The sequence below is a fragment of the Meles meles genome, chromosome 11, assembly GCF_922984935.1.
Source record: "Meles meles chromosome 11, mMelMel3.1 paternal haplotype, whole genome shotgun sequence".
NCBI classification, from domain to species: Eukaryota; Metazoa; Chordata; class Mammalia; order Carnivora; family Mustelidae; genus Meles; species Meles meles.
The window spans coordinates 91,280,519-91,297,859 of NC_060076.1; the positions used below are offsets into that span (position 1 = coordinate 91,280,519).

Consider the following 17,341-nt stretch of genomic DNA (forward strand, 5'->3'; position numbering starts at 1 on the left):
TAGGATGGCTCACTACCTACAAGGGGTACCAGTACCCCTCCGTGCTCTCCAAGGACTAATAATGATGCCACGAGGTAGCATTACCTTCGTAAGAGCTCCCAAATCTGTTTCGCCCGAACAACAATGTCATAGTTGGTTTTGTCACTGAGTTGCCTGCTTTGCTTTAGTTCTTTCTTCTGCTTTTTGAAGTCGTCCCATTTAGGTTTCTTGGCCGCTGATTCTAGTCATTAGAGAAATTATTCTGGTCATTATAGAAATTACATTTAACATTTTGAACACCACAAACCAGTATGAATGAGGTACACAGGGCAATCACTTATCAGGACCAACATTCGCTGTAAAAATATCATTCCCTATAAACTCAGACTTTTATTTCATTTTCTGAGCAGTTAATACATTCTAAATTTGGTTGAAAACAACCACTCATTCATTCAACAGCTACATATCAACTCTTAACAGAGTGCACCTTGGTGGCTCAGTGGGTTAAAGCCTCTGCCTTTGGCTCAGGTCATGGTCTCCAGATCCTGGGATGGAGCCCCACATCAGGCTCTCTGCTCAGTGGGAAGCCTGCTTCCTTCCCTCTCCCTGCCTGCCTCTCTGACTACTTGTAATCTCTGTCTGTCAAATAATAAAATCTTTTTTTTTTTTTTAAACATTATTTATTTATTTATTTGACAGAGAGAAATTACAAGTAGACAGAGAGGCAGGCAGAGAGAGAGAGAGAGAGAGAGAGGGAAGCAGGCTCGCTGCTGAGCAGAGAGCCCGATGCGGGACTCGATCCCAGGACCCTGAGATCATGACCTGAGCCGAAGGCAGCGGCTTAACCCACTGAGCCACCCAGGCGCCCCTCAAATAATAAAATCTTAAAAAAAAAAAAAAAAAAGGAGTGTAAAGGCAACTGAAAAATGTTAAGCTTCCTCTTCAATTGTGAAATAAAAATTCTACTGTAAAACATTACAGTCCTCAGACTTTAGGTATAATCAGTTCTTACTGTAAACAAAATCAGTTCCTAATGTAAACAAAAATCAGTCCCAACTAAAACAGGGAAAAATGTATGAAAATTTTCAGTACCCTGAGTGTTGTTATCTATCATTTAATTCTCACAACAACCCTGTTAATATGCCCTTTCTCACAAAGGCACTAAGAAGTTTCTTCTGTTCCTTGTCCAAGGTCACACAAGTCCTCAATTGGGGAACCGGGGCTGAACCCAGAGAACTCTGAAACTCCGTACTCTGCTCGGATACTGTCTCATGGTACCCAGTCCAAATTTCTCAGTTTTCTACAGAGTAACGCTCTGCAAGTCCAGTATCTTTCCATTAGAGCTTTTTTGTCTTCAAAAGCTAAGTATCTTACCAAATGAATCAAAAAACCCACTGAGGCCAAACAAAGAGCAACTTAATAAAATGGGTATTATTTGAGTGTCCTTCGAGGAACCCTTTGGGGAATTACTGCCTTCTAAACATCTCCCCCCTCAGATTAGAAAACACGTGCATTATAAACAAACCTGGAAAATGCAGAAAACAAAATTCCCCTATCATCTCAAAACCTACATGCAAATAGTAACATTTTATTTTCTTCCTGCCATTTCCCTATGTATGTTTTATATTAATCTTTAAAAATTCAGAATCTCACTGCTTCACTGAAACATTATTCTACTGTAAGCGTTCTTCCACAAAACTAAATTATTCTCAAGAACGTAATTTCTAATGGCTATACGCTTTACTATAACGTACTTCATTTATTCCCCTTACTTGTCTGTTCCCCGGTGGTAACCTGAGACTGCCCGGAACAGAGGGCGTATTTCCCGTTCGCGCCAGGGCATCGTGTACCACACAGAAGAGAAGGGCTGACCCTGACCGAGCTCACTTAATTCCACCAGCTTCTGGGCACCCTGACATCTGCCACGGCGGGCTGCAGTACACACGACAGCTTCGGGGACCTCCAGTATCCAATCCCCCTGAGTGCCGACTTGCAAATATGAGAAAATAAAAGCAGAGATCCATCCTGACATGTCAGGAACCTTGCTCCCACAGAAAAGGAACCGGGGCTACCTCATGACAGGTCTTCACGTGAGAACGTGAGAACATGTGTGTGTTTAAATTGCCGTGCCAGTGGGGCGCCTGGGTGGCTCAGTGGGTTAAAGCCTCTGCCTTTGGCTCAGGTCATGATCTCAGGGTCCTGGGATCGAGCCCCGCGTCGGGCTCTCTGCTCAGTGGCCTCTGCCTGCCTCTCTGCCTACTTGTGATCTCTGTGCCATAAATAAATAAAATTAAAAAAAATAAAATAAAACAAAATGCCATGCCAAGAGCTCCAGCTGACGTGGCACCTGTACCTCTACGGGTTGTGACAATTTTTCTTTCCCATCTCCTAGCAAAACGCACAGAAAACTCAAATATTTGTTCGTTGAATCATTCAATCGACCAATAAAATTTGGCCTCCAGAAAGGGATATTTCTCTGACGTTCTACTGCACGAAGCCACTCCAGCTCAGCTGAACTCCACAGCGCGGAGAGTCTAGGAAGGAAGGTACTCCAGGCACCAGAAGACAATTCTGACCAGGGAAGGTGCTTTCTGGGGCTTACTTAGTCTCACCACCCCAAATGCTGCCCGTCAAGGACCAAGAGTGGGGCGTCTCTACCAGACCTCTAGAACACCCCACCGCCACCGCACAGTTCGGGCGCAGCAAGGCTTCCACAAAGACTGCGTTGAAGGAATCAGTGCTTACCATCACTTTTACCGTCTGTCTGGAATTTTCTCTTCCTGTTGAATTTATTTGCCTGCTGGAATTTGTTCTTTGGTGTTTTGTCCCCTTGCTGCTTATTTCTGAACTGCTTGACACCTTTTTTCCCAGGTTTTACGGCACATTTCTCGAAGTTCTTAGATGTGATTTTAGGTCCACCTTCCTTGCCAGCTTTCCTTGGAAGTGTCTTTGACAAGCCAGAATCTAGGGACAATAATCACCATCACCGTTCAGTGAGCCTGCGCTGAGATCTCTTTTATTCACCGGGCTGTATTTGTTACACAAAATTACACACTCTTTAGGGAAACCTACTGTGTCCTACTCTCAAATATGGAGAACAGGATTTTAAAAAGTAAAAACAAAATTTAAAATGCCTGATTTAGGGACGCTTCAGTGACTCAGTCAGTTGAGTGAGTGTCTGACTCTTGATCTGGCTCGGGTCACACTCTCAGGGTCATGAGACGGAGCCCCGGGTCCAGCTCCGTGCTGGCCGTGGAGCCTGCTTAAGATGCTCTCTCTCTTCCTCTGCACCCCCTCGTCCGTCCCTTATCACCTGCATGTGGGTGCTCTCTCTCTCTCTCTCAAATAAATTTCTGATTTATAAAATCATAATACAGATTCACTATAGAAAATCAACAAACTAGAGAAATGCATAATAAAAACTATCTATAATGCTACGGTTAACTGTTATTGTCAGTCAGGTGTATTTCTGTTTTAAGCACGTTAACATCACTTAATAAGATAAATTATTATTTATATATCTTGCATTCTACTTTAATGACTTCTTGTTCAAGTCTTCATACATAATTTTCAATTATTCAATAACAGTGAATCTAAAAATAAAATGAACCCCTAAAACTTAGAAATGCCATTTTAAATCACATATCAAATTAAAATTAAAGATGTTAATTTATTTCTAAAATGTTAAGGATGTTATTATTTTATTAAATATCATATCAAATTACAGACTTTAATTTTTCTCAGAATTGCTAGTTTTGGAAAAATGTCCTCAAAGCCTATAGTACAGTTATTTGATAACAATCATTAGCTAACTCGAGCTTGCAAATGAAGTAGCTAACAAATGAGGAGAAAACTGCAATAGCTAAGCCCTATGATTGTTTCAAGAAAAAAACCGAAGATGCCTTGGGAATCATTTAGGCCATTTAGAGAGTCCCTGACTTTTCCGCTCTGCAACAGTGACACCTGATGGAATAATAAAGACTGCACAAATAGAACCGCTGACGACAAAAGCTGGTTTACCGGTAGTCTGCATTAACCAGGCACAATTTATTGAACACAACAAATCAATAAAGAAAATGTGGCAGCGGGATTCCCAGCTAAGATGAAGGGTCTCCCGTGAGTATAACATCCTCTGATTATCCTGGCAATTTCGAAAATGTTTTAGTTTTATGGGGAACACGCAAACTGGGACACAGTAACTCCTGCTTTTTCCTAATCGTAACCCAGAAAAACAGACTGGCTTCTGCTCTAGGCCTCCTCATCCCGCCACCCGCTCCCTCCAACTATAGGGCCGCCTCCTATAGGAAGCACAGTTTGGTATGGCTCTCTTACCATTGTTTTTATGAACTCTGTTTTTTTCTTGTGATGTCTTTGCACCTTTTCCTGTGAATTTTTTTTTCCCTTTAACTTCCATCATAGCAGTTCTGGAAGATAAAAACAAAACCCCAAAAGGATCACTGGGTTGTTCTCAGCCAGGAAGTGGCATCGACCAGGGTCACACTTAGTCCCGGGCCTTCATAGATGCAGGAAAAATCACCTGCGTCCACCATGGGCCCATGAATCCAGGAACTATGCAATCCGTGCTTCGAAGATTTTAAAAATGAAAAAAAACAAGACAGCAACATAAAATCTAAGAATACGCACACCTTTACTAGTGTGTGATGTATTTGGGGACAACAATTCAACAACAGTTCTGGGTAAAAACAGACCATTATTTATGTTAACTATGATTCAGTGTTTGTGTTTCCTATAACCTAGGACAGCTTTGTGATGAGAAACCGACGATATCACCATCTGATTTCTTGGTTTCCATCCTAAAAAGTCCAGAACAACAGGCTGCACTTACCAATATTCAAGTTAATGAAAGAAAATCAAAGACTGCCTATAAGTCTCCTACGCACCCAGTGTAGCTAAAACAAAAACTTCTAATGTTCAATTGGCTATTTTTATTTTAGAGGTGACCAGTAATTTTGAGTGGCTTCCAAAGTAAGATTATGTTGGAATATTTCATATTTCATTTAGAGGAAATCTAACAAGTCACTTCTGGGTATAGAGACCTCACCATGCACAGGGCACACGACAGAAAGCCCCTTAATTAACCAAGGCTCCTGAAAGCAGGAGCAAATGCCATCTGGCTATTTCTCTACCTTCCAAAGTTGTACATTCAACTGATTTCTAAAGTTCTAAAGTTGACCCCCTAGAGGAGACCTGAGAAATTCCTAGGTAATACTGGGTATTTCTAAAACAAGAATTTTCCAAGACTTGGAAATTTTCCAAGAACAACTAATTTTGGCAAGATTATTAGTGGGTATAAGGAAAAAAGAAGGGTTCAAAGACGGCATAGATTTGAGATATAGTGAATTAAATGAAAATAATTAACTAGGCTTTTTAAAGAAAGGTTTTTCAGATTCTTTTCATTTGGTACTCAAATACCTGGAAAACTAAGCACAGGCTAAGATTTTCCAAACCCAGCTGCCTCATTTTTCCTTGAAACATCTCAAGGCACCAGTAAGATTCCAAAGAACTCTCTGGAAAGTGCAGCTTAGTGTAGGCTTCACCATCATTCTTCACCACGAGTGGCCCCGGAATCACTCCCTTTCCTTCTGTCATTGGTAACTGTAGGGTCATTTTATCACTTGGCTGCTTTCTCATAGCTACACCTGCGTTTCTTAGTTCTTCTCTGTTTGTCGTCACCTAAAAACGCAATCATTTACAGATTTTCTCTGTACATTTGTTTTTTAACTGTTTATTTTGAAATAATTTTAGGTTTACATTGGAGTTTGGAGAGAGAAACAGAAGGAAAGCTCCAGCACGGTTCTCAGCTTCCTCTAAAGTTAACATCCCACCCCAAGAGATGACATCAGTACAGTACTTTGGTACCATTAACTCTGGATTTTGCCAGTCCTTTTCTGTTCCAGGATATACTGCGTTTAGTGATCAAGGGACAGTTTCTTGGTCTTCTTTCTCACGACCGAGACACTTTTGAATAGTCACGCAACTGGCAGAAAAATCATTTGGGGTTTGCCTGTGGGTTTTCTCACCATCAGACTGGTGTGATGGACACTTCTGAAGAGCATCACAGACATGAAGTTCCCGTACTGGTGATATTAACTCTGATCCCTTGGATAAGGTAGTGTTTGCCAGATTTTTCTACTGTGAAGTTACCATCTCTTCCTTTCCATACTTATTAGAAGCAAGTCACCAAGTTCAGCCCACACCAGGGGAGGGGAATTAAACTCCACTTCCGGGGGGGGGGGGGCGGAGGGAGTCCTAAAGAATTTCATTAAAAATCTGTATGTTAAAATCACCAGAGCAACTGATAAATATTTGGGGTGACACATTTTGAGATTATGCAAATATCCTAATTGTCATCCTCTGATTTTAGTGGTCTCCAGTGGGTCCTGCCTGCAGAAATTACTGTGGTGTTTTCATGGTGATTTTCTCCTCTCATTACGTATACCTCTAGTATTTTTAATTTTTCTGTAGGGAAAGTTCGTCCCTTCTCCATTTATTTACTCAATCAGTTATTTACATCAGTGTGGTCTCCCATGTATTTTGCTACTTGGTGCAGAACCTAATCCTAGAGTGACTTTGCTGCTCAAACTGCTCCAGCTTTGGCTCGTGGGAAGTCTCCCAGGTCGCTCTGTGTCTTGGGTGACATGACCCGTCCTGTTTTCCTTGTCCTTACTTCCTAGCACTAGTTCTAAGTTCATCTTCTATTTTCCCCAACTAGCCCTGCAATCAGCCATTTCTCCAAGGAAGCCAGTTCCCTTTACTGCGAACGGTACGATCTGAGAGCTAGGTGTGCTTGCTGTCACCGCTTCTAGCTATTTCCACCAGAAAGAGCTGGTGATACCCATCTGTACACTAACCAATGTGTACAGAGGACCCCGTATTTCTTTATGAAATAAGTTTCTCCTAATGTATCGAACTCTAATTCACTCTAGTCTTCCCCTCTTGCTTTACTTGTAACTTGACAGTGAGAAACTTGCCTTCCAGGATCCACCATTGATTTGTGTAGCAGATTCAGAAGGCGCAACTGTAGGGCTATGGGAAACAAACTTACCAACCGGAGTTTAATTACAGCTTTCTTTTCCTCACAACATTAATTCAAAATACTGTTTTTCAAAATTACTTAGGTCAATTCCCCCTACCACCCTGCTGAGTGAAGTTATTTTATATGTTTGTACCAGCTAGATTCGTTTTTTGCAGTCCACGTTCCATTTCCAGACATCCTGGCTGGCTTTCTTTTCATCTGCGGTCAAGTTCACTCTCTGGCATACAGTGTTGATTCTGACAAATGCAGTCACATCTCCTCCACCACAGTACCTTAGAGAACGGTTTCCTAACTCCAAAAAGCCCCCGGTGGAGGCCTTTTGCAATCACCCTGTCCTGGCTCTCCTACGCAGTCACTGATCTGTTTTCCACCCCTCTAGTTTTGCCTCTTTTCAAATATGCCATATAAATGCAATCAAACTGTGTACGGCCTGTTGAGTCTTGCTCCTTTCACTTAACAAAATGTATCTGCTTGGGGACTCTACCATCATATCCGACCATCACATTCCTGTAGCTCTCACAATTGTCTCCTCTTTTTTTCCTTCTATTTTCCTTCTCTCTATTCCTCATTCAGGCTGTATCTCTTACTCAGATTGTTTTTTGCTGTCCATCTCCTCTGCTGTGACCACACGCAGCTGCCTGATCAATCTTCCACAGTCACCAATTTCGCGCCATCTTCCTGCTCCAGCACCTTCAAAAGTTTCCCACTGACTCCACGAAACATTTCAGACTCACACTGGCATTCAAAGCCAATCAAAGTTTATCTTTGATTATCACAACAACACACAGAAGCCAAACTTCCTCACTGTTCTCTTTCAGGATCCAAACTTTAAAGCCATTCTATTAATATTAATCCTACCCGTTCTTCAAATCTAGCTTAAATGACAGTTTCTTATTATTTCTCCTCCATATGCCTCCTTTATTTCCGAAATGATTCTCCCTCTTAATCCTTTTTGGAACACCCGGATGGCCTTCTTAGAACGTCACACCATGGACCTGAAATACACCGCATACAAACACACTATGTGCTAGAAAGCTACTAGGTTGAAAAAAATACATGAAAAAGAAATTCAAAGTGGTGGAATACAAGCAAACAAAATTAAAACGCAGCATACTTCAGTGTTATAATTGAATTATATATAAAGTGTTCAAAACCACAGAGCCTAATTTTGCCTTCTGAGATGAAATAGCAGAGATTTCCTGGACATGGAATGACAGGTGACTGATCCCACCCCCTCCGCAGGATTAGCACTGTACTTTGAAAGAGGTAAACAGTCGATATCTAACCTCTGAACAGTGGCATTTCTCAAGTCTTCCCCTCTCTCTCCACATTTCTCCCTAAGTGATCGCATCCAATCCCGCGGCTTTCTATGCTGAGGACTCCCGAACTGTTTCCCACTAGGAACTTCTCCTGCATTTCTAACTGCCTATCTGACACCTCTGTCTGCCTGTCTTACAGGCACTTCTCCCTTAATAAGTCCAAAATGAAATTTTTTAACTGTATCTCCACTGCAAAACACCCTCCAACAACTACATCCTCATCTGTCGTACCTCATCCTCTGCTTCCCCTTTTCAGACAGTGGCACATCATCCGCTCCACTGCTCAGGGAGAAACCCAAGATTCACCCTTGACATTTTCCTCTCCCTGGTCGGCTATGTTCGGTCCTTCCGTAAGTTCTTTCGAATCCCCTCTGAAAACACCACTAACTCTCCACCTTGCACCTGCACTACCACCACCCTAATCCAAACCACCAAAACTTTCCTTACATGCCAGTAATAATCGGAATTATACACAAGTCCAAAACAGAACCTGTGACTACCATGTTCCTTCCATCCTTAGAAGCCTCCAATGTTTCCCACAGAGGAGAACAGAAACGGACCTGTCTCCCCACTGTATGGAAATAAAATCCCAACCACTCATCGTGGTGCCCACAGAACCGCCCGACCCCTCTAACTTTATCTGGACTCCTAGCTCCCACCGCAGGAGCTTAGCCCAAGGTACTGCCTCTGCTTAAAGCAGCCTTCCCTGGGATTCCAGATTTCAGAGCTGCCTCTCGTCCTGCTTTAGGTCTCAGCTTGAAGACCACTTCAGATTCCCCTATCCTCGTCTCAGGCGCCAGTTCGTTTCCTTCCCAGTGCGGAAAACTTGCAACAACATTCATTCAGGTCGTAAACTCGACACCCAGCACGCAGAGGGCGGAGGGGAGGTTTGCCAAACGCACGACAGAGAGGCGGACCGCAGGCAGCACCGGCCGGGACTTTGCAAAGCGAAGGGAGCTCAGCCGAACCCAGCACTGTGAGGTCGAAGCCGTAGGAAGAGCAGTCGCCAAGCTCCCGTCAACCCCCAAACTCCCAGAACGGGAAAGGCCACGGAAGACCGTCCAGCAGGTGACAGGCGTGAACACCTGAACCCGCTCTGGCCACTCGGAGAGACCGTCCCCCTGCAGCACCGGGCAGGGGGCGAGCGAACCCCTCCCGGAGCGGCCGCCGAGCCCGCCGCACTCACCGCGCACGTGGGGCCCAGGCAGGCGTGGGGCCGAGACCGGCGCGAGGACACGCTCCGCGACGCCGCTTCCGCTTCCTCGACTTGCTCCGCCCCCAGGCCCGCCTTTTCCTTCTTCCGCAGCGGAGCTGGGGTTAAAGGATAGGAATTCGCCAGGAAAACGGAAATTGGGCATTTCTATTGGTCCGCCTCAATGACCTCATCTATAGGCGCCAGGCGTGAGTTTTGGCCCTTGAAAGGATCCGTCGGGCAACCGCGTATCACTGGCCCCTGAAAGTGACGCCATTAACCCTGTAGTTCCCCGGCCGGAGGAGGGAAGGGGGCATCTCGCCCCAGTGGTGGATTGTTGAAGTAGAGTCCTGTGGCGCCTGAGCTAATGCCGAAATAATTGACTTTGCTAGAGGGCTTTCATTTGTATTCTCTGTGGCAGTCTAGCGCGAAGGATAAAATCTCGGAAGTCGTCCACCCCCACCCGCTTGCTAGCGGTGTGGTTTGGGGCAAATTACTGTATTTCGTTGAGCCCTGGTTACCAGATCAGTAAAACAGAGATCGCTAAGTCATTCACGGGAAGCGCTTAGCGCGGTGCATGAGAATGGCAGCGCTCAGTGAATGTCATTTCTAAGGGCTGCTCGCTTCTCCAGACTGCAGTGACCCCATGGCCCACCCCAGGAAATGAGACCGCAGTTAGGATATTATCCCCACTTTACAGGTGAAGAAACGAACACAATTTGGTGATGATCCTTGCCACTGGACTTAAGGCCCATTGAGATAATACAGGATGATCTCCTCTGAAGGTCTTTACTCAAGGACATCTGCAAAGATCTCCGCCCCCCACCCCAAAAGTCACTTTCACAGGTTCTGGGGGTTTGGACACTAACATGTCTTTTGACCACCTGAAAAGCTGAAGAATTGGGGACATGATCTCAGGTGTGTCAAGCATGGGATTTTACTGCCTTGCAGACCGCACCGTTTCTTGTTCCTTAAGACTTTAGACTGGTAATTCACTAGACTGAGGCAGGGGCCGTCGTTACCTCTCAGGCACCCGTCCCTCCACTCAGCACATAGGTGTTTACTGAGTATTTACTGTTTGCCTTAAGCATTGTAAGTATGTTTGCATTTCAGCTCACTTAAGCAGGTCTTCTCCCTTCGTTTTAGGGAAACAAGGGGAAACACAGTAGAAGAGTTGCTGGGATGAGCCTGACTCCAAAGGCAACATGGCTGCCTCCGGAGTGCTTTCCCTAACCCATCAGTTTCCTAGTAAATGCTCAAGAGCAGAGATACAGCATACCACACAATACCTGGAATGGATACATTTTTCTTTTTCTATCTTTTTTTTTTTTTTAAGATTTTATTTATTTGAGAGACGGAGGACACAGCAGGGGGAGGGGCAGAGGGAGAGGGACAAGCTGACTCCCAGCTCAGCAGGGAAACAATACATTTTTCTTTATAAGGCCAGCACCCCATATCTTCTCAGACATACTCATGTAAATCCTACTGTTCATTTGTCTTTTCACAAGGGAGAGAAAAAATCACATACCTAAGCCCTAGGTGATTATTAATAATGCTATTTATCAAGTCCTTTGTGCTGCCAAAAAATGAATTGACTTGAGTGTTTTTGTTTGGAATGAGTTGAAAGTGTCTCCTGGTTTTGCAGAATAGTAACAAAGAAAGCTTATCTTGTTATTTTGCAGTTAGCCAAGTTAAGCCCATTAATTCTTCAAATACCTAATGGTCCCAATGTGGAGCATTAGGAATATGTGTATTCCTAGAAGCATAAACTGCTCTCCTTAAATGATACAGCATAGAACTTAATCAGAGCAGCTAGACTTCTACACGGCTAAGAGGTTTGAGAGCACTGTAATTAAGACGATTGGCATTGGAATCAAATGAATCTGGCTTAGAATCCAAGGTCTGTAGGACCATGGACAAGATAGTTAATTTGTATGAAACCCAGTTTCTGCATAGATAAAATGGGAATAGTAGCACTTACCTTTTGGGGTTGCTGCATGACTCAAAGATAGTAACTGCAGAGTTAATAACCAGGAATCAATGTTGAGTGATGCATCGCTTTAGAAAGGAGAAAGACACAGAGAACCAAGCTGTATCCGTTGGAAATGCTTTTGGCTGCAAGTAATGGAAATTCAAGCTATTAGAGGCTTAAGCAGTAATTCTTCACACAACAAAAATTCTAAAGGTAGTTAGTTTCCTAGTTCAATGACACAATGATGCCAAAGACGGAAGCTCCTTCACAGTTTCTGGGCTCCACAAGCCTCAGTGTGTTGACTTTTAGTGTTCACACTTGTTGCTTTTATTTATTTTCTGTTTCCCCCTCTGTACCTGTTGATCACCCTCACCCAGCCTCCCTTGTCCCCCTCACTCTGGCAACCACCAATCTGTTCTTTCTGAGTTTCAATTTTTTTAGATTCCACATAGAAGTGAAAGCATACAGTAATAGTTTTTCTCTGGCTTATTTCACTGTTGCGCTATGAGGCCAGAGGGACTCAGTTACAGGATTTATGTCAGAGTTTAGGACTAGGAGAATGGGAAAGGGATGAAATTCACTTTTCACTTTGTCCACCCAATAGGACTCGGTCCTTTGATCCTAGAAAGGATCCAGCAGGATTTACCTTCTATTCCAGTACCCGGAACTGAGTTCCATGGCCACCCTCAGGATCAGAAGCCCATCACACACAATGTTAATCATGGTATTTGGATTTAATTATTTTTCCAGTACTCCAGGAAAATGAAAGACCCTTGGCAAATATGCTTCCATCCCACAGTAGGGATTTAATCTGCAATTTAAACTAATCTGGTTTAAAACTTAAAATAATTGTGGTAAGCTAAAACCTAAAATAACTGTAGTATTCAAGGTGGCAGATCTCAGTCTTGGCCACACATCAGAATCACCTGTAAACAAACAAAGCAAAACCAAACCAAACCATAATGCTGATTTAATTAATCTGAAGTCGGACCTGGGCTTTCAGGTTTTGGAGAGTTCCCCCAAACTACCATGTGGCTAAAATTAAGAGCCACTTGTTTCAAGAATAGATTTCTAGTTGTTGATTTGATTTTCTAGTTAACTGAGGATTAAGCCCTGTAACCCTCTTGTCCCTCCTTTTCTGCCACCAGAATTAAAGAATCAAATGTATAATACACTTGTTTCTTTAGGTAGAATGTCTTGGACATAACTGTATCTTTCTTGCTGCGTGAGGTGTCCATTAGTTATTTAATATTATGTTATATGGAAAACGCTTTAAATTTGAAATATATACTTTCAAATGTATTCTGGAAAATGTTTGCTTTTTTTTTTTCCAACTCCTCATGAGTTTGTGCAGTTTTTCTCTTTTTCATAAAAATAAAGTGTTAGGTGTTAGCTCCCACACATCTCTCCTTTCCTAAAATCAGTTTTTTAGAGTTCTAATTAATGGATTTTTGGCTAATTGGTGTTGTTTCTCTGTTTCCCAAATGTGTAAGCAAGGACAAAGGGCATGTTATTGATATAAAGCTTAAGTGAGATTTTGGCAAAGATCGAGTTTTATTTTCAGGGCCTATTAGAATCACAAATCCATGGAAACGGAGCAGTTGCCGACACATTTTCTTTTAGTAAAAAAGAACGGCTTCTGAGTAGGGTGGATTATGCTTTTCAATACCATAAATTTGCTACAAAGTGTACTGATATAGTCTAAACATTCATTGTGTATTCATAATGTCCTGGTTGCTATCTCATAAACACAAAATCGATCTTGGCCCTAATTTATTTTCTTTAATTCCATGCTTAGGTGTAGAAGAAAAATAACATGACCGAAATGAATGTTTATGTGATTGTAGTATAAAGCACCACTTTTAATGAAAGATCATGTCCGCGTGTGATGGAGAAATAAAAACCAAGGTTAATGAATGTCACATAAAGCCCACAAATGATACTTATATAGAGAGCACTTACAGCGCACTATGGTTTTATAAGACAAAACTCTGCAAACAACATGTAGCAGTTTTGGGTTTTGGTTTAATAAGAACAATTAACATGTTTTTTAGTTTTTTTTTAAGTTTTTTAGTTTTTGTTTAAATTTTGTTTTAGTTTTTGTTTAAATTTTGTTTAAAGGCTTGATAAGCGGTATTTCCTTTGGACAGTAGTGACTGGTTTTAGCCTCTGAGTTCCTTGCTTTATGAGCAATAAAGTCTTAAAACCAAGCATATTGATAATTATACATTTCCAAATTGTTCCCTCCATTTAACTTTTTACAACTATAAAAAGTTTCCATCAGGAATTACAGTGATGATCTAAGTTTACCTCTCCAAATTTCCTCCTCCTTTTGAGATACAGAAAAAAATTAACCGACTGGACTACACCCACTGTGTCAGTGGGAACTCTCCAGGAAGCCGATGCCAGGATAGAATTAGGAGGCCAAGAAATTTTTGGTGGAAAGCCTGCAAGGATGGGAAGAGAGGGCGAAGCAGTAAGTGGGAAGAGCATCAGACCACAGTGCTGATCTGACACCCGTAAAGGGAGAGATGGCGAGGCCAAGGATGTGGGGGGATCATGTTCAGACTGTGGTAGAGCTCTGAGGGTCTGAGCCCTCTCAGGGCTGCAGAGCAAAGCTGGCCCAGTAAAGGAAACTGAAGTGTGTAGCTCTAGTACCCCTCTGTGCGCGGTCCTTGTTTGGGCAGCCAGGGAGAGCATGGTCCCAGTGTGGATGCTGAAGTGTGTCCCAGTGTGAGAGCCTGAAGTTGTGGCCTCTGGAGGCTGGCAGCTCACCCTCCCTCTCGAGGCATGTTCCCTCTTGAAAGGAGGTTAGAGCAGTTCACTGCCACGGCTGCCGGGGGCCACTCCTTGCACAGCACAGACACGCTTCTCCACCTGCATTAGGGGAGCAGCTCCTCCATCGCTCCCATGGCTCTGTTCTCCGAGGGGAGGAAAGCTACGAGAGACAGATGATAGGTGAAGTGTAATCTCCTTGGGGCTGCAAGAGATACTCATCGTCTCCTCTACACCATCCATCCTGTTTTTAGTTCGCCCTCAGCTACTAACTTGCCAGGTCTTGGTGGGTTACCTGCTCATGCGTCAGCCCTTACTCAGGGGATCAGAAACCCGGGGACTTCTTTCTAAGGTGAGGGTTGCTACACAGGTCCATTTACAGTTCTAGTGGGAGCTGAGGAGTGCTGAGAGGCACTAAGTGGGTCACGTGGGCTATACTGATCCTTCCAGCCCCAGTGTGTAAAAGCAGCCTTACTTCCACCTAATGATCCGAATCAATAGTCCCAGCCAAGACAGTGACTCCTCTTCTCACTACTGGTCCTGGACACAAGGAGTCCAGTTCTATAGTTCAGTGGAACTCTGGCTCCGTCTCCTGGCGAGAATGCCTTCCGCCGGGAACAAGGGCCTCTAATCCCACAGAGCCCAAAGTCTTGGGGGCAGGAAACACAATCCCCCCACCCGCAGAATTTCACTGAAAACAATGGGAAGCAGGGTCGTTCTTCCTTCTACCCCTTATTCCCAGACCCACGTCCTTCTTACAGCACCATGGAGAGATCTCGGATTTGCAGGGGTTCTGCATTCTGGAGGGGAGCCCCCATGTTTGTAGATTATGGCCTCTGTGGTGGTGTCTCAGCTGTGCCTTCAATAGGCCATTGCAATGTCCTCTCAGGCTGACTGCCTCTGGCTTGTACAGTGTGTAATATGACTTGTGGATCTCAGGTCTTCTTTGACTTGAAGTGCATCCCCCATTCACGTGCTATGGTATGTAGGGTTCCGTACCTATGGGTCAGACACTTTGTAAGCAGCTAGAGAGCGATGCTGGCAGAAGCTCTGTGGGCAGGAAAGGCCAGCCCATGCGTGGACTAGGACTCTGTTCCTGCGAAGTGAATCTGTTGGCCTTTTAGGTGGGAAAGGAACCCAGTGTCACCAATTTACCGTCAGTGGCCTTGTTGGTCTCTTGGGGAAATAGAGTCACACAAGGGGCTCAGCATTGGTCTATTGCTGGCAGGTTCTACATTCAGAGGAAGACGCAGGTGGGCTGGCGTTGGTGAGTGGAAATGATGCTGTTGGGCCATGCGTGGCCTCCATCTCTGACAGCATGGCCACTCCTCATGCACCCATCAGGCTGGTTCCAGGGTACTCCATGCTGAAAATTCATGTCAGCCGGCTGAGTCATTTTGTCCACCTAGTTGTTCGGTGCTCAGGGTGGATGCCTTTTGGCGGTATTCATGTGTGACATGTACGTATTTTGTGTCCATTCCCATCCATCCATCCATCCATCCATCATCCACCCGTCCATCCACCCATCCACCCATCCATCCATCCACATGCTTTCATCCTGGACCTTCTTATTTCCCATCGTCCTTTTCCTTCCAGGCTCTGACCAGCTGGTTGGGCCGCTGGCCAGTGATTAGGAATCTCTGTATGTTCCCGTCTTGGGCCAGTTTTCTACCCCATAAAGTGGAGGAAGGACTGCACTGCCTACCCTTTAAAAAGATTTGCCCTCGGGGCGCCTGGGTGGCTCAGTGGGTTAAGCCGCTGCCTTCGGCTCAGGTCATGATCTCAGGGTCCTGGGATTGAGTCCCGCATTGGGCTCTCTGCTCGGCAGCGAGCCTGCTTCCCTCTCTCTCTCTCCGCCTGCCTCTCTGTCTACTTGTGATCTCTCTCTGTCAAATAAATAAATAAAATCTTAAAAAAAAAAAAGATTTGCCCTCTCTGCCAGCTTCCAGCTGTATAAGGCTGTAATGCTGCTGTCCAGTTCCAGTCTCCAACCACAAACGGAGCCAACTCATCTGTAAATGATGCTTGGGCTTTCTTCTCCCCGGTCAGCTGTTTTTACGGCACCCTACATCAGACCCTGGGTGGGGGCTGGTACATGGAGGGTGACATGGAGGTCTGTGTGCCCTGTTCACGCAGCTAACTCGTGCCCTCTGGTCTTACTTGGGCTCACTTCCCGATCCATCGTTTCTCTCTTACATTGCTGGGCCCATCTGGCTTTTTGAATCGACAGGCAAGACAGAACTGGCTCTTAACGCGCGGATCCGGTTGGAGGCTCATTGACATGCTAGAGTCAAGTCTCCCATCTCCTTTGGGCTCCGTAACATGCCAGGGGCCCTTTTTTGAGATGTGTATGCATGTCATGTGCCACGGCACGACCCTGAGCCACAACCCCAAGGTCCTGTGCTGCGGCCTTCCTAAATGGGTTACCACGAACTCGGCACTGCATTTTTTCCTCACCACCGACACCCTCACACCACAGGGCCTGTCAGATGATCCGGTCGAAGTGGGAAACCCACTTTCGCTACAGCCTGGACACGCTGAGCAGCTCTTTCCTGAGCCAGACCCCCTGAGAGCTGGCACCCTTCCAAATCCTCTGGAGTACGCACTGGGGCAGGGTTCCTGCATGTGGAAAATGTGCCTTCCAGAATCAGAGGAAGCCTGGTTCTATTCTGTAGTAGGAAAGCACAATAATGTGTCCTTACTGTGGAGCGGACCTCCTGACACATCCTTGACCTTAAAAACATGTGCCTCCTTTTTAGTCCCAGCTTTTAGGATCCCGAAAGCTTTCCTGAAGTAGCTCATCCCTGAACCTTTGTACGGCTTGTCCTCTACCTTCTGGAGCACACGTCCCTTACCAAGGTCTCTAGCACACTAGCCAGGGATTTATTTTATTGACGTGATGGATCAATGTGATGTTCTGCAGGTTGTCCAGATGGTCCAGATCTCTTCGGACTATATAAAGACAGGCGGTGGGCGAGAGAACACGGCCCTGGTACAGAACCACAAATGAATATTGCTGTTCATTCCAACGAACGTGAACCGCTTCT

General features: G+C 44.6%; 1 protein-coding gene across 1 annotated transcript in view; it reads right to left on the reverse strand.

Moving 5' to 3' along the window:
- The window catches only part of PUM3 (pumilio RNA binding family member 3), a 55,579-nt gene extending 45,974 nt beyond the window's left edge, over positions 1-9,605 (reverse strand). The window contains exons 1-4 of the mRNA XM_046023523.1: positions 9,542-9,605; positions 4,312-4,403; positions 2,725-2,943; positions 85-220 (exon numbers count right to left, since the gene is read on the reverse strand). Coding sequence (XP_045879479.1) covers positions 85-220; positions 2,725-2,943; positions 4,312-4,396 — 440 coding nt within the window. The 5' untranslated portion in view covers positions 4,397-4,403; positions 9,542-9,605. The remainder of the gene's footprint in view (positions 1-84; positions 221-2,724; positions 2,944-4,311; positions 4,404-9,541) is intronic.
- Between the last annotated feature and the right edge of the window lie 7,736 nt (positions 9,606-17,341).